Source organism: Bombina bombina, chromosome 5, assembly GCF_027579735.1.
Source record: "Bombina bombina isolate aBomBom1 chromosome 5, aBomBom1.pri, whole genome shotgun sequence".
Lineage (NCBI taxonomy): Eukaryota > Metazoa > Chordata > Amphibia > Anura > Bombinatoridae > Bombina > Bombina bombina.
In genome coordinates, this window is record NC_069503.1 from 841,246,969 (window position 1) to 841,264,364 (window position 17,396).

The window sequence follows — 17,396 nt, forward strand, 5'->3', positions numbered from 1 at the left end:
TCAAAGAAGGAACGCTTGTTACACAATTTGGATGTTGTTCGCGCTCTAAAATTCTATTTAGATGCTACAAAGGATTTTAGACAAACATCTTCCTTGTTTGTTGTTTATTCAGGTAAAAGGAGAGGTCAAAAAGCAACTTCTACCTCTCTCTCTTTTTGGATTAAAAGCATCATCAGATTGGCTTACGAGACTGCCGGACGGCAGCCTCCCGAAAGAATCACAGCTCATTCCACTAGGGCTGTGGCTTCCACATGGGCCTTCAAGAACGAGGCTTCTGTTGATCAGATATGTAGGGCAGCGACTTGGTCTTCACTGCACACTTTTACCAAATTTTACAAGTTTGATACTTTTGCTTCTTCTGAGGCTATTTTTGGGAGAAAGGTTTTGCAAGCCGTGGTGCCTTCCATTTAGGTGACCTGATTTGCTCCCTCCCTTCATCCGTGTCCTAAAGCTTTGGTATTGGTTCCCACAAGTAAGGATGACGCCGTGGACCGGACACACCTATGTTGGAGAAAACAGAATTTATGTTTACCTGATAAATTTCTTTCTCCAACGGTGTGTCCGGTCCACGGCCCGCCCTGGTTTTTTAATCAGGTCTGATAATTTATTTTCTTTAACTACAGTCACCACGGTACCATATGGTTTCTCCTATGCTATTATTCCTCCTTAACGTCGGTCGAATGACTGGGGTAGGCGGAGCCTAGGAGGGATCATGTGACCAGCTTTGCTGGGCTCTTTGCCATTTCCTGTTGGGGAAGAGAATATCCCACAAGTAAGGATGACGCCGTGGACCGGACACACCGTTGGAGAAAGAAATTTATCAGGTAAACATAAATTCTGTTTTTTCCTCTGCGCTCCTCTTCTCCTTCATCAGCGCATTGTAACGGGACCTCCACATATCAATAGCGGATAGAGATTTACTGAGCTCATCGTCCTGGGGCTTAGCAGCAGGTGGGTCAGTCTCTGCTGCATGGATCTGGGCACGGGTAGTCACAGAGTTAACATCAGCGGGACCCATAGGAGCGTAGGCAGAAACAAGGGGGGCCAAGTCATTTCCAAGAAGAACATCAGCAGGTAAGTCCTTCTTGACCCCCACATTCACAGGTCTAGCGCCCACTCCCCAATCCAAATGTACCCTGGCAACAGGTAGGCTGAACACATCGCCCCCTGCTAACCTCACAGCCACAGTGTCTCCCGTGTACTGTTTCTCAGACACCAAGTTCTTTTGAAGCAAGGTCATGGTAGCACCAGTATCCCGTAGACCACTGACCTTCTTCCCATTCACTTTAACCAGTTGCCGGTTATTCCGATGGGCAGCTTGCACAAGGTCTGCCTCATGTAGGATGCTCCAGCATTCTTGCGCCTCTACGTAGCGGGCCGTAGGCTGAGGATTACGTGGGATTCCGCCGGCGGGTCTTCTCCAGGACTGCGCTTGGTTCGCTGCATTTAGGGGACACTCTGGTCTTTTGTGCCCTAGTTGCTTACATCTAAAGCACCGAATAGGTTGTGAGTAGCACCGCAAATTGAACAGGGCTCTCTGAGGGTAGTTCGTGGCCGGAGGCCGTGTGGTATAGCGGTGCGCCGGGGTTTGGTAACTGGCAGCTGCTGGGGTGACTGGGGGTCTGTACTCCACTCTAGCAGGGGGCTTAGTGGTAGCAGTGTCCAGTTTGCGGGCATCCGTATACTCATCTGCCAAGCGAGCCGCTTCCTGCAGGGTGGAGGGTTTACGGTCCCGAACCCACTCTCGAACTCCTGCGGGTAACTTGTCGAAGCAATGTTCCAACAGGAATAGCTGCATCACCTCTTCCCCAGATATGGCTTGGCACCCCGCTATCCAGTGAGCTGCTGTGCGGTGCACCTTACATGCCCACTCAAGGTAGGAATCTCCAGCTAATTTAACAGTGTCTCTGAACCGCCTCCGGTATGCCTCCGGTGTAACCGCATACCTGGAGAGCAGAGCCTCTTTTACAGTATTATAATCCCTGACTTCCTCATCTGGAATGGCCCGAAAAGCCTCTCTGGCCCGGCCGGATAATTTTCCAGATAATATCGTGACCCAGTCCTCTGCGGGTACCTTGTGTAGTGCACATTGCCTCTCAAAATCCGCAAGGTACCCATCAATCTCTCCTTCTGTTTCCAGGAAGTTTTTAAAAGCTGCAAAATTTACTTTTCTCTTTTCCATCTTAGTCAGTATTGTAATAATCCCCCTCTTCCTGAGGTTACTGGCTTGTGTAGTTGCTCTTCTGGGCGATAAGGTTCATTCCGTCGCTGCCACCAATGTTACGGTACCAACAGTGTACCAAGGGTTAATACCAGATGAACAATGTCCTGCATAGGGAATCAGCAATTCACAACCCAGCCAGTTTCAGGTTTAAAACAGAATGTCTACTTTATTTGAAGGCAGCACACAGATTTATACACCCTGGCTTCAGGTTACAAAGGGCATTGGTTTAACAGTAAAGCAGACATATGAACAATGCATCAAACTGCTAACAATTGTCTATTGACAGGTAAAACAGATTAACATATTAAGTTAATTAACTAGGGAAGAACGTTTACTCAGACAATCTGATGTTGGGCAGTCTAGTTAACATAATCACACAAGGACACAATCAGTTTACCCAGACAGACTCCTGAGACACAATCAGATCTGAAACATACATAGAATACATCTTATTACTGAATATAGGAACAGTTCTTATTAGCTATAAAGTCTTTTATGCCCACTTGGCTTATAGAGTCACAATTGCTCCCACAAGGGGCACTCACACCCTGTACCCATCCTGTATTTATGGATACAGGGTGACATAGACATAAGACAGAGTTATGAAAGTACATGGGGTGTCCAGCATATAACATTCCATATTTCCATGCAGTCTCTGGGTATCCTTAAGCCCATGTACCTCCAGCCCAAAGAATGTTCCATAACAGGCCCTCCAATGTACAATGGCGAGATTGGTTTTGTCACAGGTTCCGTTATTTTAAGGGTTAAAGCTTCCAAATTTGGTGTGCAATACTTTTAAGGCTTTAAGACACTGTGGTGAAATTTTGGTGAATTTTGAACAATTCCTTCATACTTTTTCGCAATTGCAGTAATAAAGTGTGTTCAGTTTAAAATTTAAAGTGACAGTAACGGTTTTATTTTAAAACGTTTTTTGTGCTTTGTTATCAAGTTTATGCCTGTTTAACATGTCTGAACTACCAGATAGATTGTGTTCTGACTGTGGGGAAGCCAAGGTTCCTTCTCATTTAAATAGATGTGATTTATGTCATAATAAATTTAGTAAAAATGATGCCCAAGATGATTCCTCAAGTGAGGGGAGTAAGCATGGTACTGCATCATCCCCTCCTTCGTCTACACCAGTTTTGCCCATACAGGAGGCCCCTAGTACATCTAGCGCGCCAATACTCCTTACTATGCAACAATTAACGGCTGTAATGGATAATTCTATCAAAAACATTTTAGCCAATATGCCCACTTATCAGCGAAAGCGCGACTGCTCTGTTTTAGAAAATACTGAAGAGCATGAGGCCGCTGATGATATTGTTTCTGAAGGGCCCCTACACCAGTCTGAGGGGGCCAGGGAGGTTTGGTCTGAGGGAGAAATTTCAGATTCAGGAAAAATTTCTCAACAAGCTGAACCTGATGTGATTACTTTTAAATTTAAGTTGGAACATCTCCGCGCTCTGCTTAAGGAGGTGTTATCCAATTTGGATGATTGTGATTATCTGGTCATTCCAGAAACACTATGTAAAATGGACAAGTTCCTAGAGGCCCCGGGGCCCCCCGAAGCTTTTCCTATACTCAAGCGGGTGGCGTACATTGTTAATAAAGAATGGGACAGGCCCGGTGTACCTTTCGTACCTCCCCCCATATTTAAAAAAATTGTTTCCTATAGTCGACCCCAGAAAGGACTTATGGCAGACAGTCCCCAAGGTCGAGGGGGCGGTTTCTACTCTAAACAAGCGCACCACTATACCCATAGAAGATAGTTGTGCTTTCCAAGATCCTATGGATAAAAAATTAGAAGGTTTGCTAAAAAAGATGTTTGTTCAGCAAGGTTACCTTCTACAACCAATTGCATGCATTGTCCCTGTCACTACAGCCGCGTGTTTCTGGTGCGATGAGCTAGAAAAGGCGATTATTAGTAATTCTTCTTCTTATGAGGAGATTATGGACAGAATTCGTGCTCTTAAATTGGCTAATTCTTTCACCCTAGTCGCCACCTTGCAATTGGCTAGGTTAGCGGCGAAAAATTCTGGGTTTGCTATTGTGGCGCGCAGAGCGCTTTGGTTAAAATCTTGGTCAGCGGATGCGTCTTCCAAGAACAAATTGTTTGACATTCCTTTCAAGGGGAAAACACTGTTTGGCCCTGACTTGAAAGAGTTTATCTCTGATATCACTGGGGGCAAGGGCCACGCCCTTCCTCAGAATAGGTCTTTCAAGGCCAAAAATAAACCTAATTTTCGTCCCTTTCGCAGAAACGGACCAGCCCCAAGTGCTACGTCCTCTAAGCAGGAGGGTAATACTTCTCAAGCCAATCCAGCCTGGAGACCAAGGCAAGGCTGGAACAAAGGAAAGCAGGCCAAGAAACCTGCCACTGCTCCCAAGACAGCATGAGATGCGGGCCCCCGATCCGGGACCGGATTTGGTGGGGGGCAGACTCTCTCTCTTCACTCAGGCTTGGGCAAGAGATGTTCTGGATCCTTGGGCGCTAGAAATAGTCTTCCAAGGTTATCTTCTGGAAGTGATTCATCCTGTTCCATTAAAAGAACGAGGGATGGGGTTCTACTCCAATCTGTTCGTAGTTCCCAAAAAAGAGGGAACGTTCAGACCAATCTTAGATCTCAAGATCCTAAACAAGTTTCTCAAGGTTCCATCGTCCAAAATGGAAACCATTCGAACAATCCTTCCATCCAGAAAGGTCAATTCTTGACCACGGTGGATTTAAAGGATGCGTATCTACATATTCCTGTCCACAAGGAACATCATCGGTTCCTAAGGTTCGCATTCCTGGACAAGCATTACCAGTTCGTGGCGCTTCCTTTCGGATTAGCCACTGTTCCAAGGATTTTCACAAAGGTACTAGGGTCCCTTCTGGCGGTGCTAAGACCAAGGGGCATTGCTGTAGTACCTTACTTGGACGACATTCTGATTCAAGCTTCGTCCCTTCCTCAAGCAAAGGCTCACACGGACATAGTCCTGGCCTTTCTCAGATCTCACGGATGGTAAGTGAACGTGGAAAAGAGTTCTCTATCTCCGTCGACAAGAGTTCCCTTCTTGGGAACAATAATAGACTCCTTAGAAATGAGGATTTTTCTGACAGAGACCAGAAAAACAAAACTTCTAAACTCTTGTCGGATACTTCCTTCCGTTCCTCTTCCTTCCATAGCACAGTGCATGGAAGTGATAGGTTTGATGGTAGCGGCATTGGACATAGTTCCTTTTGCGCGCATTCATCTAAGACCATTTCAATTGTGTATGCTCAGTCAGTGGAATGGGGACTATACAGACTTGTCTCCGAAGATACAAGTAAATCAGAGGACCAGAGACTCACTCCGTTGGTGGCTGTCCCTGGACAACCTGTCGCTAGGGGTGACCTCCCGCAGACCAGAGTGGGTCATTGTCACGACCGACGCCAGTCTGATGGGCTGGGGCGCGGTCTGGGGATCCCTGAAAGCTCAGGGTCTTTGGTCTCGGGAAGAATCTCTTCTACCGATAAATATTCTGGAACTGAGAGCGATATTCAATGCTCTCAAGGCTTGGCCTCAGCTAGCGAGGGCCAAGTTCATACGGTTTCAATCAGACAATATGACGACTGTTGCGTACATCAACCATCAGGGGGGAACAAGGAGTTCCCTGGCGATGGAAGAAGTGACCAAAATCATTCAATGGGCGGAGACTCGCTCCTGCCACCTGTCTGCAATCCACATCCCAGGAGTGGAAACTTGGGAAGCGGATTTTCTGATTCGTCAGACATTGCATCCGGGGGTGTGGGAACTCCATCCGGAAATCTTTGCCCAAATCACTCAACTGTGGGGCATTCCAGACATGGATCTGATGGCCTCTCGTCAGAACTTCAAGGTTCCTTGCTACGGGTCCAGATCCAGGGATCCCAAGGCGACTCTAGTAGATGCACTAGTAGCACCTTGGACCTTCAACCTAGCTTATGTATTCCCGCCGTTTCCTCTCATCCCCAGGCTGGTAGCCAGGATCAATCAGGAGAGGGCGTAGGTGATCTTGATAGCTCCTGCGTAACCACGCAGGACTTGGTAGGCAGATCTGGTGAATATGTCATCGGCTTCACCATGGAAGCTACCTTTGAGACGAGACCTTCTTGTTCAAGGTCCGTTCGAACATCCGAATCTGGTCCTACTCCAGCTGACTGCTTGGAGATTGAACGCTTGATCTTATCAAAGCGAGGGTTCTCAGATTCTGTTATTGATACTCTTGTTCAGGCCAGAAAGCCTGTAACTAGAAAAATTTACCACTAAATATGGAAAAAATATATCTGTTGGTGTGAATCTAAAGGATTCCCTTGGGACAAGGTAAAGATTCCTAGGATTCTATCCTTTCTTCAAGAAGGATTGGAGAAAGGATTATCTGCAAGTTCCTTGAAGGGACAGATTTCTGCCTTGTCTGTGTTACTTCACAAAGAGCTGGCAGCTGTGCCAGATGTTCAAGCCTTTGTTCAGGCTCTGGTTAGAATCAAGCCTGTTTACAAACCTTTGACTCCTCCTTGGAGTCTCAACTTAGTTCTTTCAGTTCTTCAGGGGGTTCCGTTTGAACCCTTACATTCCGTTGATATTAAGTTATCATCTTGGAAAGTTTTGTTTTTGGCTGCAATTTTTTCCGCTAGAAGAGTTTCAGAATTATCTGCTCTGCAGTGTTCTCCTCCTTATCTGGTGTTCCATGCAGATAAGGTGGTTTTACGTACTAAACCTGGTTTTCTTCCAAAAGTTGTTTCTAACAAAAACATTAACCAGGAGATAGTCGTGCCTTCTTTGGGTCCGAAACCAGTTTCGAAGAAGGAACGTTTGTTGCACAATTTGGCTGTTGTTCGCGCTCTAAAAACATAATTTATGCTTACCTGATAAATTCCTTTCTTCTGTTGTGTGATCAGTCCACGGGTCATCATTACTTCTGGGATATAACTCCTCCCCAACAGGAAATGCAAGAGGATTCACCCAGCAGAGCTGCATATAGCTCCTCCCCTCTACGTCAGTCCCAGTCATTCGACCAAGAATCAACGAGAAAGGAGTAACCAAGGGTGAAGTGGTGACTGGAGTATAATTTAAAAGATATTTACCTGCCTTAAAACAGGGCGGGCCGTGGACTGATCACACAACAGAAGAAAGGAATTTATCAGGTAAGCATAAATTATGTTTTCTTCTGTTATGTGTGATCAGTCCACGGGTCATCATTACTTCTGGGATACCAATACCAAAGCAAAAGTACACGGATGACGGGAGGGATAGGCAGGCTCATTATACAGAAGGAACCACTGCCTGAAGAACCTTTCTCCCAAAAATAGCCTCCGAAGAAGCAAAAGTGTCAAATTTGTAAAATTTGGAAAAAGTATGAAGCGAAGACCAAGTTGCAGCCTTGCAAATCTGTTCAACAGAGGCCTCATTCTTAAAGGCCCAAGTGGAAGCCACTGCTCTAGTGGAGTGAGCTGTAATTCTTTCAGGAGGCTGCTGTCCAGCAGTCTCATAGGCTAAACGTATTATGCTACGAAGCCAAAAAGAGAGAGAGGTAGCAGAAGCTTTTTGACCTCTCCTCTGTCCAGAATAAACAACAAACAGGGAAGAAGTTTGGCGAAAATCTTTAGTTGCCTGCAAGTAGAACTTGAGGGCACGAACTACATCCAGATTGTGTAGAAGACGTTCCTTCTTTGAAGAAGGATTTGGACACAAGGATGGAACAACAATCTCTTGATTGATATTCCTGTTAGTGACTACCTTAGGTAAGAACCCAGGTTTAGTACGCAGAACTACCTTATCTGAGTGAAAAATCAGATAAGGAGAATCACAATGTAAGGCTGATAACTCAGAGACTCTTCGAGCCGAGGAAATAGCCATTAAAAACAGAACTTTCCAAGATAACAATTTTATATCAATGGAATGAAGGGGTTCAAACGGAACACCCTGTAAAACGTTAAGAACTAAGTTTAAACTCCATGGCGGAGCAACAGCTTTAAACACAGGCTTGATCCTAGCTAAAGCCTGACAAAAGGCCTGGACGTCTGGATTTTCTGACAGACGCCTGTGTAACAAGATGGACAGAGCTGAAATCTGTCCCTTTAATGAACTAGCTGATAAACCCTTTTCTAAACCTTCTTGTAGAAAGGACAATATCCTAGGGATCCTAACCTTACTCCAGGAGTAACGTTTGGATTCGCACCAGTATAGGTATTTACGCCATATTTTATGGTAAATCTTTCTGGTAACAGGCTTCCTAGCCTGTATCAGGGTATCAATAACCGACTCAGAAAAACCACGTTTTGATAAAATCAAGCGTTCAATTTCCAAGCAGTCAGCTTCAGAGAAGTTAGATTTTGATGTTTGAATGGACCCTGTATCAGAAGGTCCTGTCTTAGAGGTAGAGACCAAGGCGGACAGGATGACATGTCCACTAGATCTGCATACCAAGTCCTGCGTGGCCATGCAGGCGCTATTAGAATCACTGATGCTCTCTCCTGTTTGATTTTGGCAATCAATCGAGGAAGCAGCGGGAAGGGTGGAAACACATAAGCCATCCCGAAGTTCCAAGGTGCTGTCAAAGCATCTATCAGAACCGCTCCCGGATCCCTGGATCTGGACCCGTAGTGAGGAAGTTTGGCGTTCTGGCGAGACGCCATGAGATCTATCTCTGGTTTGCCCCAACGTCGAAGTATTTGGGCAAAGACCTCCGGATGAAGTTCCCACTCCCCCGGATGAAAAGTCTGGCGACTCAAGAAATCCGCCTCCCAGTTCTCCACTCCCGGGATGTGGATTGCTGACAGGTGGCAAGAGTGAGACTCTGCCCAGCGAATTATCTTTGATACTTCCATCATTGCTAGGGAGCTTCTTGTCCCTCCCTGATGGTTGATGTAAGCTACAGTCGTGATGTTGTCCGACTGAAACCTGATGAACCCCCGAGTTGTTAATTGGGGCCAAGCCAGAAGGGCATTGAGAACTGCTCTCAATTCCAGAATGTTTATTGGAAGGAGACTCTCCTCCTGATTCCATAGTCCCTGAGCCTTCAGAGAATTCCAGACAGCGCCCCAACCTAGTAGGCTGGCGTCTGTTGTTACAATTGTCCAGTCTGGCCTGCTGAATGGCATCCCCCTGGACAGGTGTGGCCGATAAAGCCACCATAGAAGAGAATTTCTGGTCTCTTGATTCAGAGTAGGGGACAAATCTGAGTAATCCCCATTCCACTGACTTAGCATGCACAATTGCAGCGGTCTGAGGTGTAGGCGTGCAAAAGGTACTATGTCCATTGCCGCTACCATTAAGCCGATCACCTCCATGCATTGAGCTACTGACGGGTGTTGAATGGAATGAAGGACACGGCATGCATTTTGAAGCTTTGTTAACCTGTCTTCTGTCAGGTAAATCTTCATTTCTACAGAATCTATAAGAGTCCCCAAGAATGGAACTCTTGTGAGAGGAAAAAGAGAACTCTTCTTTTCGTTCACTTTCCATCCATGCGACCTTAGAAATGCCAGAACTAACTCTGTATGAGACTTGGCAGTTTGAAAGCTTGAAGCTTGTATTAGAATGTCGTCTAGGTACGGAGCTACCGAAATCCCTCGCGGTCTTAGTACCGCCAGAAGGGCACCCAGAACCTTTGTGAAGATTCTTGGAGCCGTAGCCAATCCGAATGGAAGAGCTACAAACTGGTAGTGCCTGTCTAGGAAGGCAAACCGTAGATACCGGTGATGATCTTTGTGAATCGGTATGTGAAGGTAAGCATCTTTTAAATCCACTGTGGTCATGTACTGACCCTTTTGGATCATGGGTAAGATTGTCCGAATAGTTTCCATTTTGAACGATGGAACTCTTAGGAATTTGTTTAGAATCTTTAAATCTAAGATTGGCCTGAAAGTTCCCTCTTTTTTGGGAACCACAAACAGGTTTGAGTAGAACCCCTGTCCTTGTTCCGACCGCGGAACCGGATGGATCACTCCCATTAATAACAGATCTTGTACACAGCGTAGAAACGCTTCTTTCTTTATCTGGTTTGTTGACAACCTTGACAGATGAAATCTCCCTCTTGGGGGAGATAATTTGAAGTCTAGAAGGTATCCCTGAGATATGATCTCTAGCGCCCAGGGATCCTGAACATCTCTTGCCCAGGCCTGGGCGAAGAGAGAAAGTCTGCCCCCCACTAGATCCGGTCCCGGATCGGGGGCTCTCGGTTCATGCTGTCTTTGGGGCAGCAGCAGGTTTCCTGGCCTGCTTGCCCTTGTTCCAGGACTGGTTAGGCTTCCAGCCTTGCCTGTAACGAGCAACAGCTCCCTCCTGTTTTGGTGCAGTGGAGGTTGATGCTGCTCCTGTTTTGAAATTCCGAAAGGGACGAAAATTAGACTGTCTAGCCTTAGCTTTGGCTTTGTCTTGAGGTAGGGCGTGGCCCTTACCTCCTGTAATGTCAGCGATAATTTCTTTCAAACCGGGCCCAAATAAAGACTGCCCCTTGAAAGGTATATTAAGTAGTTTGGACTTAGAAGTAACATCAGCTGACCAGGATTTTAGCCACAGCGCCCTACGTGCCTGGATGGCGAATCCTGAGTTCTTAGCCGTAAGTTTGGTTAAATGTACTACGGCCTCCGAAATGAATGAATTAGCTAGTTTAAGGACTCTAAGCCTGTCCGTAATGTCGTCTAGCGTAGATGAACTAAGGTTCTCTTCCAGAGAATCAATCCAAAATGCTGCCGCAGCCGTAATCGGCGCGATACATGCAAGGGGTTGCAATATAAAACCTTGTTGAACAAACATTTTCTTAAGGTAACCCTCTAATTTTTTATCCATTGGATCTGAAAAAGCACAGCTATCCTCCACCGGGATAGTGGTACGCTTAGCTAAAGTAGAAACTGCTCCCTCCACCTTAGGGACCGTTTGCCATAAGTCCCGAGTGGTGGCGTCTATTGGAAACATCTTTCTAAATATTGGAGGGGGTGAGAACGGCACACCGGGTCTATCCCACTCCTTAGTAACAATTTCAGTTAGTCTCTTAGGTATAGGAAAAACGTCAGTACTCGCCGGTACCGCAAAGTATTTATCCAACCTACACAGTTTCTCTGGTATTGCAACGGTGTTACAATCATTGAGAGCTGCTAAAACCTCCCCTAGTAATACACGGAGGTTCTCCAATTTAAATTTAAAATTTGAAATATCTGAATCCAATCTGTTTGGATCAGAACCGTCACCCACAGAATGAAGCTCTCCGTCCTCATGCTCTGCAAGCTGTGACGCAGTATCAGACATGGCCCTAGTATTGTCAGCGCACTCTGTTCTCACCCCAGAGTGATCACGCTTGCCTCTTAGTTCTGGTAATTTAGACAAAACTTCAGTCATAACAGTAGCCATATCTTGTAATGTTATCTGTAATGGCCGCCCAGATGTACAAGGCGCCATAATATCACGCACCTCCCGGGCGGGAGATGCAGGTACTGCCGCGTGAGGCGAGTTAGTCGGCATAACTCTCCCCTCGCTGTTTGGTGAAATTTGTTCAAATTGTACAGATTGACTTTTATTTAAAGTAGCATCAATACAGTTAGTACATAAATTTCTATTGGGCTCCACCTTGGCATTGGAACAAATGACACAGATATCTTCCTCTGAGTCAGACATGTTTAACACACTAGCAATAAACTTGCAACTTGGTTATAATCTTTTTTAGCAAAAACGTACTGTGCCTCAAAGAGGTACTAAACGATTAAATGACAGTTGAAATAATGAACTGAAAAAACAGTTATAGCATCAAACTTTAAAACAACACAACTTTTAGCAAAGGTTTGTTCCCATAGTAAAATAACAATAATTAAATTTGACATAAAAATTACAGAGCAACGTTTTTATTCACAGTCAATATAAAATTCTCACAGCTCTGCTGAGAGAATCTACCTCCCTCTAAAGAAGTTTGAAGGCCCCTGAGATCTGTCGGAGATGAACCGGATCATGCAGGAAATATAAGAGTAACTGACTAGAAATTTTTGATGCGTAGCAAAGAGCGCCAAAAACGGCCCCTCCCTCACACACAGCAGTGAAGAGAAACGAAACTGTCACAATTAAAACCAAACAACTGCCAAGTGGAAAATAATGCCCAAATATTTATTCACTCAGTACCTCAGAAATGTAAACGATTCTACATTCCAGCAAAAACGTTTAACATGATAAATACTTATTAAAAGGATTAGTGACTTTTAACAGAGTAGTTCCGGTGAAATACCATCCCCAGAATACTGAAGTGTATACATACATGTCATTATAACGGTATGGCAGGATTTTCTCATCAATTCCATTCAGAAAATAAAAACTGCTACATACCTCAATGCAGATTCATCTGCCCGCTGTCCCCTGATCTGAAGCTTTTACCTCCCTCAGATGGCCGAGAACAGCAATATGATCTTAACTACTCCGGTTAAAATCATAGTAAAAAAACTCTGGTAGATTCTTCCTCAAACTCTGCCAGAGAAGTAATAACACGCTCCGGTGCTATTGTAAAATAACAAACTTTTGATTGAAGTCATAAAAACTAAGTATAATCACCATAGTCCTCTCACACATCCTATCTAGTCGTTGGGTGCAAGAGAATGACTGGGACTGACGTAGAGGGGAGGAGCTATATGCAGCTCTGCTGGGTGAATCCTCTTGCATTTCCTGTTGGGGAGGAGTTATATCCCAGAAGTAATGATGACCCGTGGACTGATCACACATAACAGAAGAAATTCTATTTAGATGCTACAAAGGATTTTAGACAAACATCTTCCTTGTTTGTTGTTTATTCTGGTAACAGGAGAGGTCAAAAAGCAACTTCTACCTCTCTCTCTTTTTGGATTAAAAGCATCATCAGATTGGCTTACGAGACTGCCGGACGGCAGCCTCCTGAAAGAATCACAGCTCATTCCACTAGGGCTGTGGCTTCCACATGGGCCTTCAAGAACGAGGCTTCTGTTGATCAGATATGTAGGGCAGCGACTTGGTCTTCACTGCACACTTTTACCAAATTTTACAAGTTTGATACTTTTGCTTCTTCTGAGGCTATTTTTTGGGAGAAAGGTTTTGCAAGCCGTGGTGCCTTCCATTTAGGTGACCTGATTTGCTCCCTCCCTTCATCCGTGTCCTAAAGCTTTGGTATTGGTTCCCACAAGTAAGGATGACGCCGTGGACCGGACACACCTATGTTGGAGAAAACAGAATTTATGTTTACCTGATAAATTACTTTCTCCAACGGTGTGTCCGGTCCACGGCCCGCCCTGGTTTTTTAATCAGGTCTGATGATTTATTTTCTTTAACTACAGTCACCACGGTATTATATGGTTTCTCCTATGCAAATATTCCTCCTTAACGTCGGTCGAATGACTGGGGTAGGCGGAGCCTAGGAGGGATCATGTGACCAGCTTTGCTGGGCTCTTTGCCATTTCCTGTTGGGGAAGAGAATATCTCACAAGTAAGGATGACGCCGTGGACCGGACACACCGTTGGAGAAAGTAATTTATCAGGTAAACATAAATTCTGTTTTCTCAGCAGAAGTGATAGATAAGGAGAAAACCTAGGTCTTAATATGGGGTGCCGATTAATTTATAGAAACTCTAGAATTGAGAAAACCAACTATCTTTTAAAGTTACATTATAGGAAAAGGGTAAACAATAAATAATGAAAATATATTGCAAAGTTTTTTTTTAAGTTTTTTTCTTTTTACTTCATATTCGTCCACACTGACCCTACTTTCTGGAACTCTTTACTGTGTGCAATCAGAGAGGCACCGTCCTTAAAGACTTTTATAAAAAAGCTTAAGACCCACCTCTTCCATCAGGCATTCAGTCCGTTCTTTGAGTCTCACATGGAGAAAAGCGCTATATAAATTGCAAATTATAATTATATATTCATATTACTATTTTATATTACAAACTCATATTATCCATTTAAAGGGACAGTAAACACCTTAAGATTTTTAAATAAAATGTTTAGTTATTCATAATGAAAAAAGTGGCAATGTGTTATTTATTTTGCCCCATTTTCATGTAATTTACCTCTGAAAATAGAGCAATTTCTACTTCTCAGAATATAAAAAACACCCTGCTGACTTCTCAAGGCTAACCCTACTACATATCTTTCACTAATTAGCTAAAACTGAAAACAACTCCAAAACAGAGTACTTTATACTAACTTTTTGACAGTAGCTAGCCTTGTTGTCTGCAGACTAAAGCCCGGATTGGCTACTACAAATCAAGAAAATGGTGGGTGGAGTTTGGCTATTGAAAATAATTGCAGTAAGAATTATGTTAATTTGTTTTAATAATGTTAACACTTTGCTGATATTTTATAGCAGTACAACAGAAGTGTCTTGTAATTACAAGGTGTTTACTGTCCCTTTTAAATTGTGGCTTGGCAAATTCCTGAAGCCAAGTGTTTCTGCTCCTTAATTTTTTGTTTTCATGTACAAGGTTTTAAAAGTGACACTTTGTTCACGATTTTCAGAACTTCTTGAAAATCCTGGTATCTATGTTTAGAGTAGCACCCTTAATAGTGACCAATTAAGGCTAGCTTTTAATTTGTTCATCAACTGTTCTAAGCAATTACTGTAGTTTGTAGCTAATTTAAGCAATTTGCAGCAGTACAGTTCAACAAACCTGTTCAGTGTTGATATGATTATGGCAGAGCACACAGTGGATGGAGGTGTTGGTGAGTGCTGATCTTTTTGGATATATATATATATATATATATATATATATATTTATTTTTTTTGGTCCTTGTGTATAATTAACAGGAAAGTTATCAGTCACTTGTCTTTGTAACAGCAATATCTGTAACGTAAAACAAGAAGACTAGTGATATAACTCTGCAGAATCTGTTTGATGCTCTGCAAATAAAAAAATATTGTGTTGAGGATGCATGGACGACATGCAACCAAGAAGGAGAAGGAATTATTCAGTTTTATTAAAAAAAATATCTTTGATCCCTCTTAGAAAACAACAATAATAATGTAAAGCTCATGTTCTTTATTATCTCTGAAATTAAAACAAATTTGAAAGTCAAAAATAATAATAATGTAATTAATTTGTGTATTTTTAATATTCACCCCAAATTATTTTATTTTTATGTATCGAGGGATCTAATAGGGCACAAAATATCATTCCCTTACTATGGACAAATAAGAAACAATAAGAAAATTCCATTTGTGGCAATGGCAATGAATAAAGCTGGGGCAGTTATATCCATAGTAATAATGTTGTCCACTCGGCTAGGGGTCAGCAACCTTCGGCTCCCAGATGTTTTGGAACTACATTTCCCACGATGCTGAGACACTCTTTAGGCTATCTGAGCATCATGGGAAATGTAGTTACAAAACATCTGGGAGCCGAAGGTTGCTGACCCCACAGTCTCAATTTGTGTTCAGCAAATATGGTTCTGACAGAGGGATGTATAGGCTACCCTAATAATTTGTATATTTAATTGGTCTTTTGCTTGGTAGTCCCATTACACATGTGAGTAGCGTAATACACAATTTTTATATAGTTGAACAGAAAGATCTGGTTCTAATAATTAACAAATGTTAGCTCACTTTTGGTTTTAAGTATATATTTTTTTCTTTCAGGTGAACAAAATGGTAATCGTAATCCTGGTGGCCTGCAGATTGGTGACCTGGTCAACATTGACTTGGATTTAGAAATTGTGCAGTCGCTGCAGCATGGGCATGGGGGCTGGACTGATGGGATGTTTGAAACATTAACTACTACTGGCACAGTTTGCGGCATTGATGAAGATCATGATATTGTTGTCCAGTATCCAAGTGGAAATAGGTTAGTAAAGTCACCGAGACACATTTATGTTTTGCACTTGTAGATACAGACTTTCAGAAAAAGTTTGTACACCTGCTGTTGAACAAAACGGTAAATGGCGTAGACTCCATTTTGTTCAATTCTATTCCTTACATTAAGGTTGAACATATGTTGCTTAAAGACATAATATGGGGAGGGGGATATGTATAGATGTGCATTTGCATGATTTGAAGGGGAGAGGTAGGACTGAATATATATATATATATATTTCTCCAACATAGGTGTGTCCGGTCCACGGCGTCATCCTTACTTGTGGGATATTCTCCTCCCCAACAGGAAATGGCAAAGAGCCCAGCAAAGCTGGTCACATGATCCCTCCTAGGCTCCGCCTTCCCCAGTCATTCTCTTTGCCGTTGTACAGGCAACATCTCCACGGAGATGGCTTAGAGTTTTTTAGTGTTTAACTGTAGTTTTTATTATTCAATCAAGAGTTTGTTATTTTAAAATAGTGCTGGTATGTACTATTTACTCTGAAACAGAAAAGAGATGAAGATTTCTGTTTGTAAGAGGAAAATGATTTTAGCAACCGTTACTAAAATCGATGGCTGTTTCCACACAGGACTGTTGAGAGGAATTAACTTCAGTTGGGGGAACAGTGAGCAGACTTTTGCTGCTTGAGGTATGACACATTCTAACAAGACGATGTAATGCTGGAAGCTGTCATTTTCCCTATGGGATCCGGTAAGCCATTTTTATTACAGAAAGAAAAAAAGGGCTTCACAAGGGCTTTTAAGACTGTAGACATTTTCTGGGCTAAATCGATTTATATATAAGCATATTTTATACTCCATAGCCTTGAGGAATTATTTTAATCTTGGGAATTATGTAAAATAACCGGCAGGCACTGTATTGGACACCTTATTCTCTAGGGGCTTTCCCTAATCATAGGCAGAGTCTCATTTTCGCGCCTCTATTGCGCACTTGTTTTTGGGAAGCATGACATGCAGATGCATGTGTGAGGAGCTCTGAAACATAGAAAAGACTTTCTGAAGGCGTCATTTGGTATCGTATTCCCCTTTGGGCTTGGTTGGGTCTCAGCAAAGCAGATACCAGGGACTGTAAAGGGGTTAAATATAAAAACGGCTCCGGTTCCGTTATTTTAAGGGTTAAAGCTTCCAAATTTGGTGTGCAATACTTTTAAGGCTTTAAGACACTGTGGTGAAATTTTGGTGAATTTTGAACAATTCCTTCATACTTTTTCACAATTGCAGTAATAAAGTGTGTTCAGTTTAAAATTTAAAGTGACAGTAACGGTTTATTTTAAAACGTTTTTTGTACTTTGTTATCAAGTTTATGCCTGTTTAACATGTCTGAACTACCAGATAGACTGTGTTCTGAATGTGGGGA

The 17,396-nt window shown here is 43.2% G+C and overlaps 1 protein-coding gene across 2 annotated transcripts in view; it reads left to right on the forward strand.

The window, feature by feature from the left end:
• MIB1 (MIB E3 ubiquitin protein ligase 1) overlaps nucleotides 1-17,396 on the forward strand; it is a 476,845-nt gene that overhangs the window by 105,260 nt on the left and 354,189 nt on the right. For both annotated transcript variants that reach the window (XM_053714972.1, XM_053714973.1), the window contains exon 6: nucleotides 15,806-16,010. In XM_053714972.1, the coding sequence (XP_053570947.1) occupies nucleotides 15,806-16,010 (205 nt within the window). The remainder of the gene's footprint in view (nucleotides 1-15,805; nucleotides 16,011-17,396) is intronic.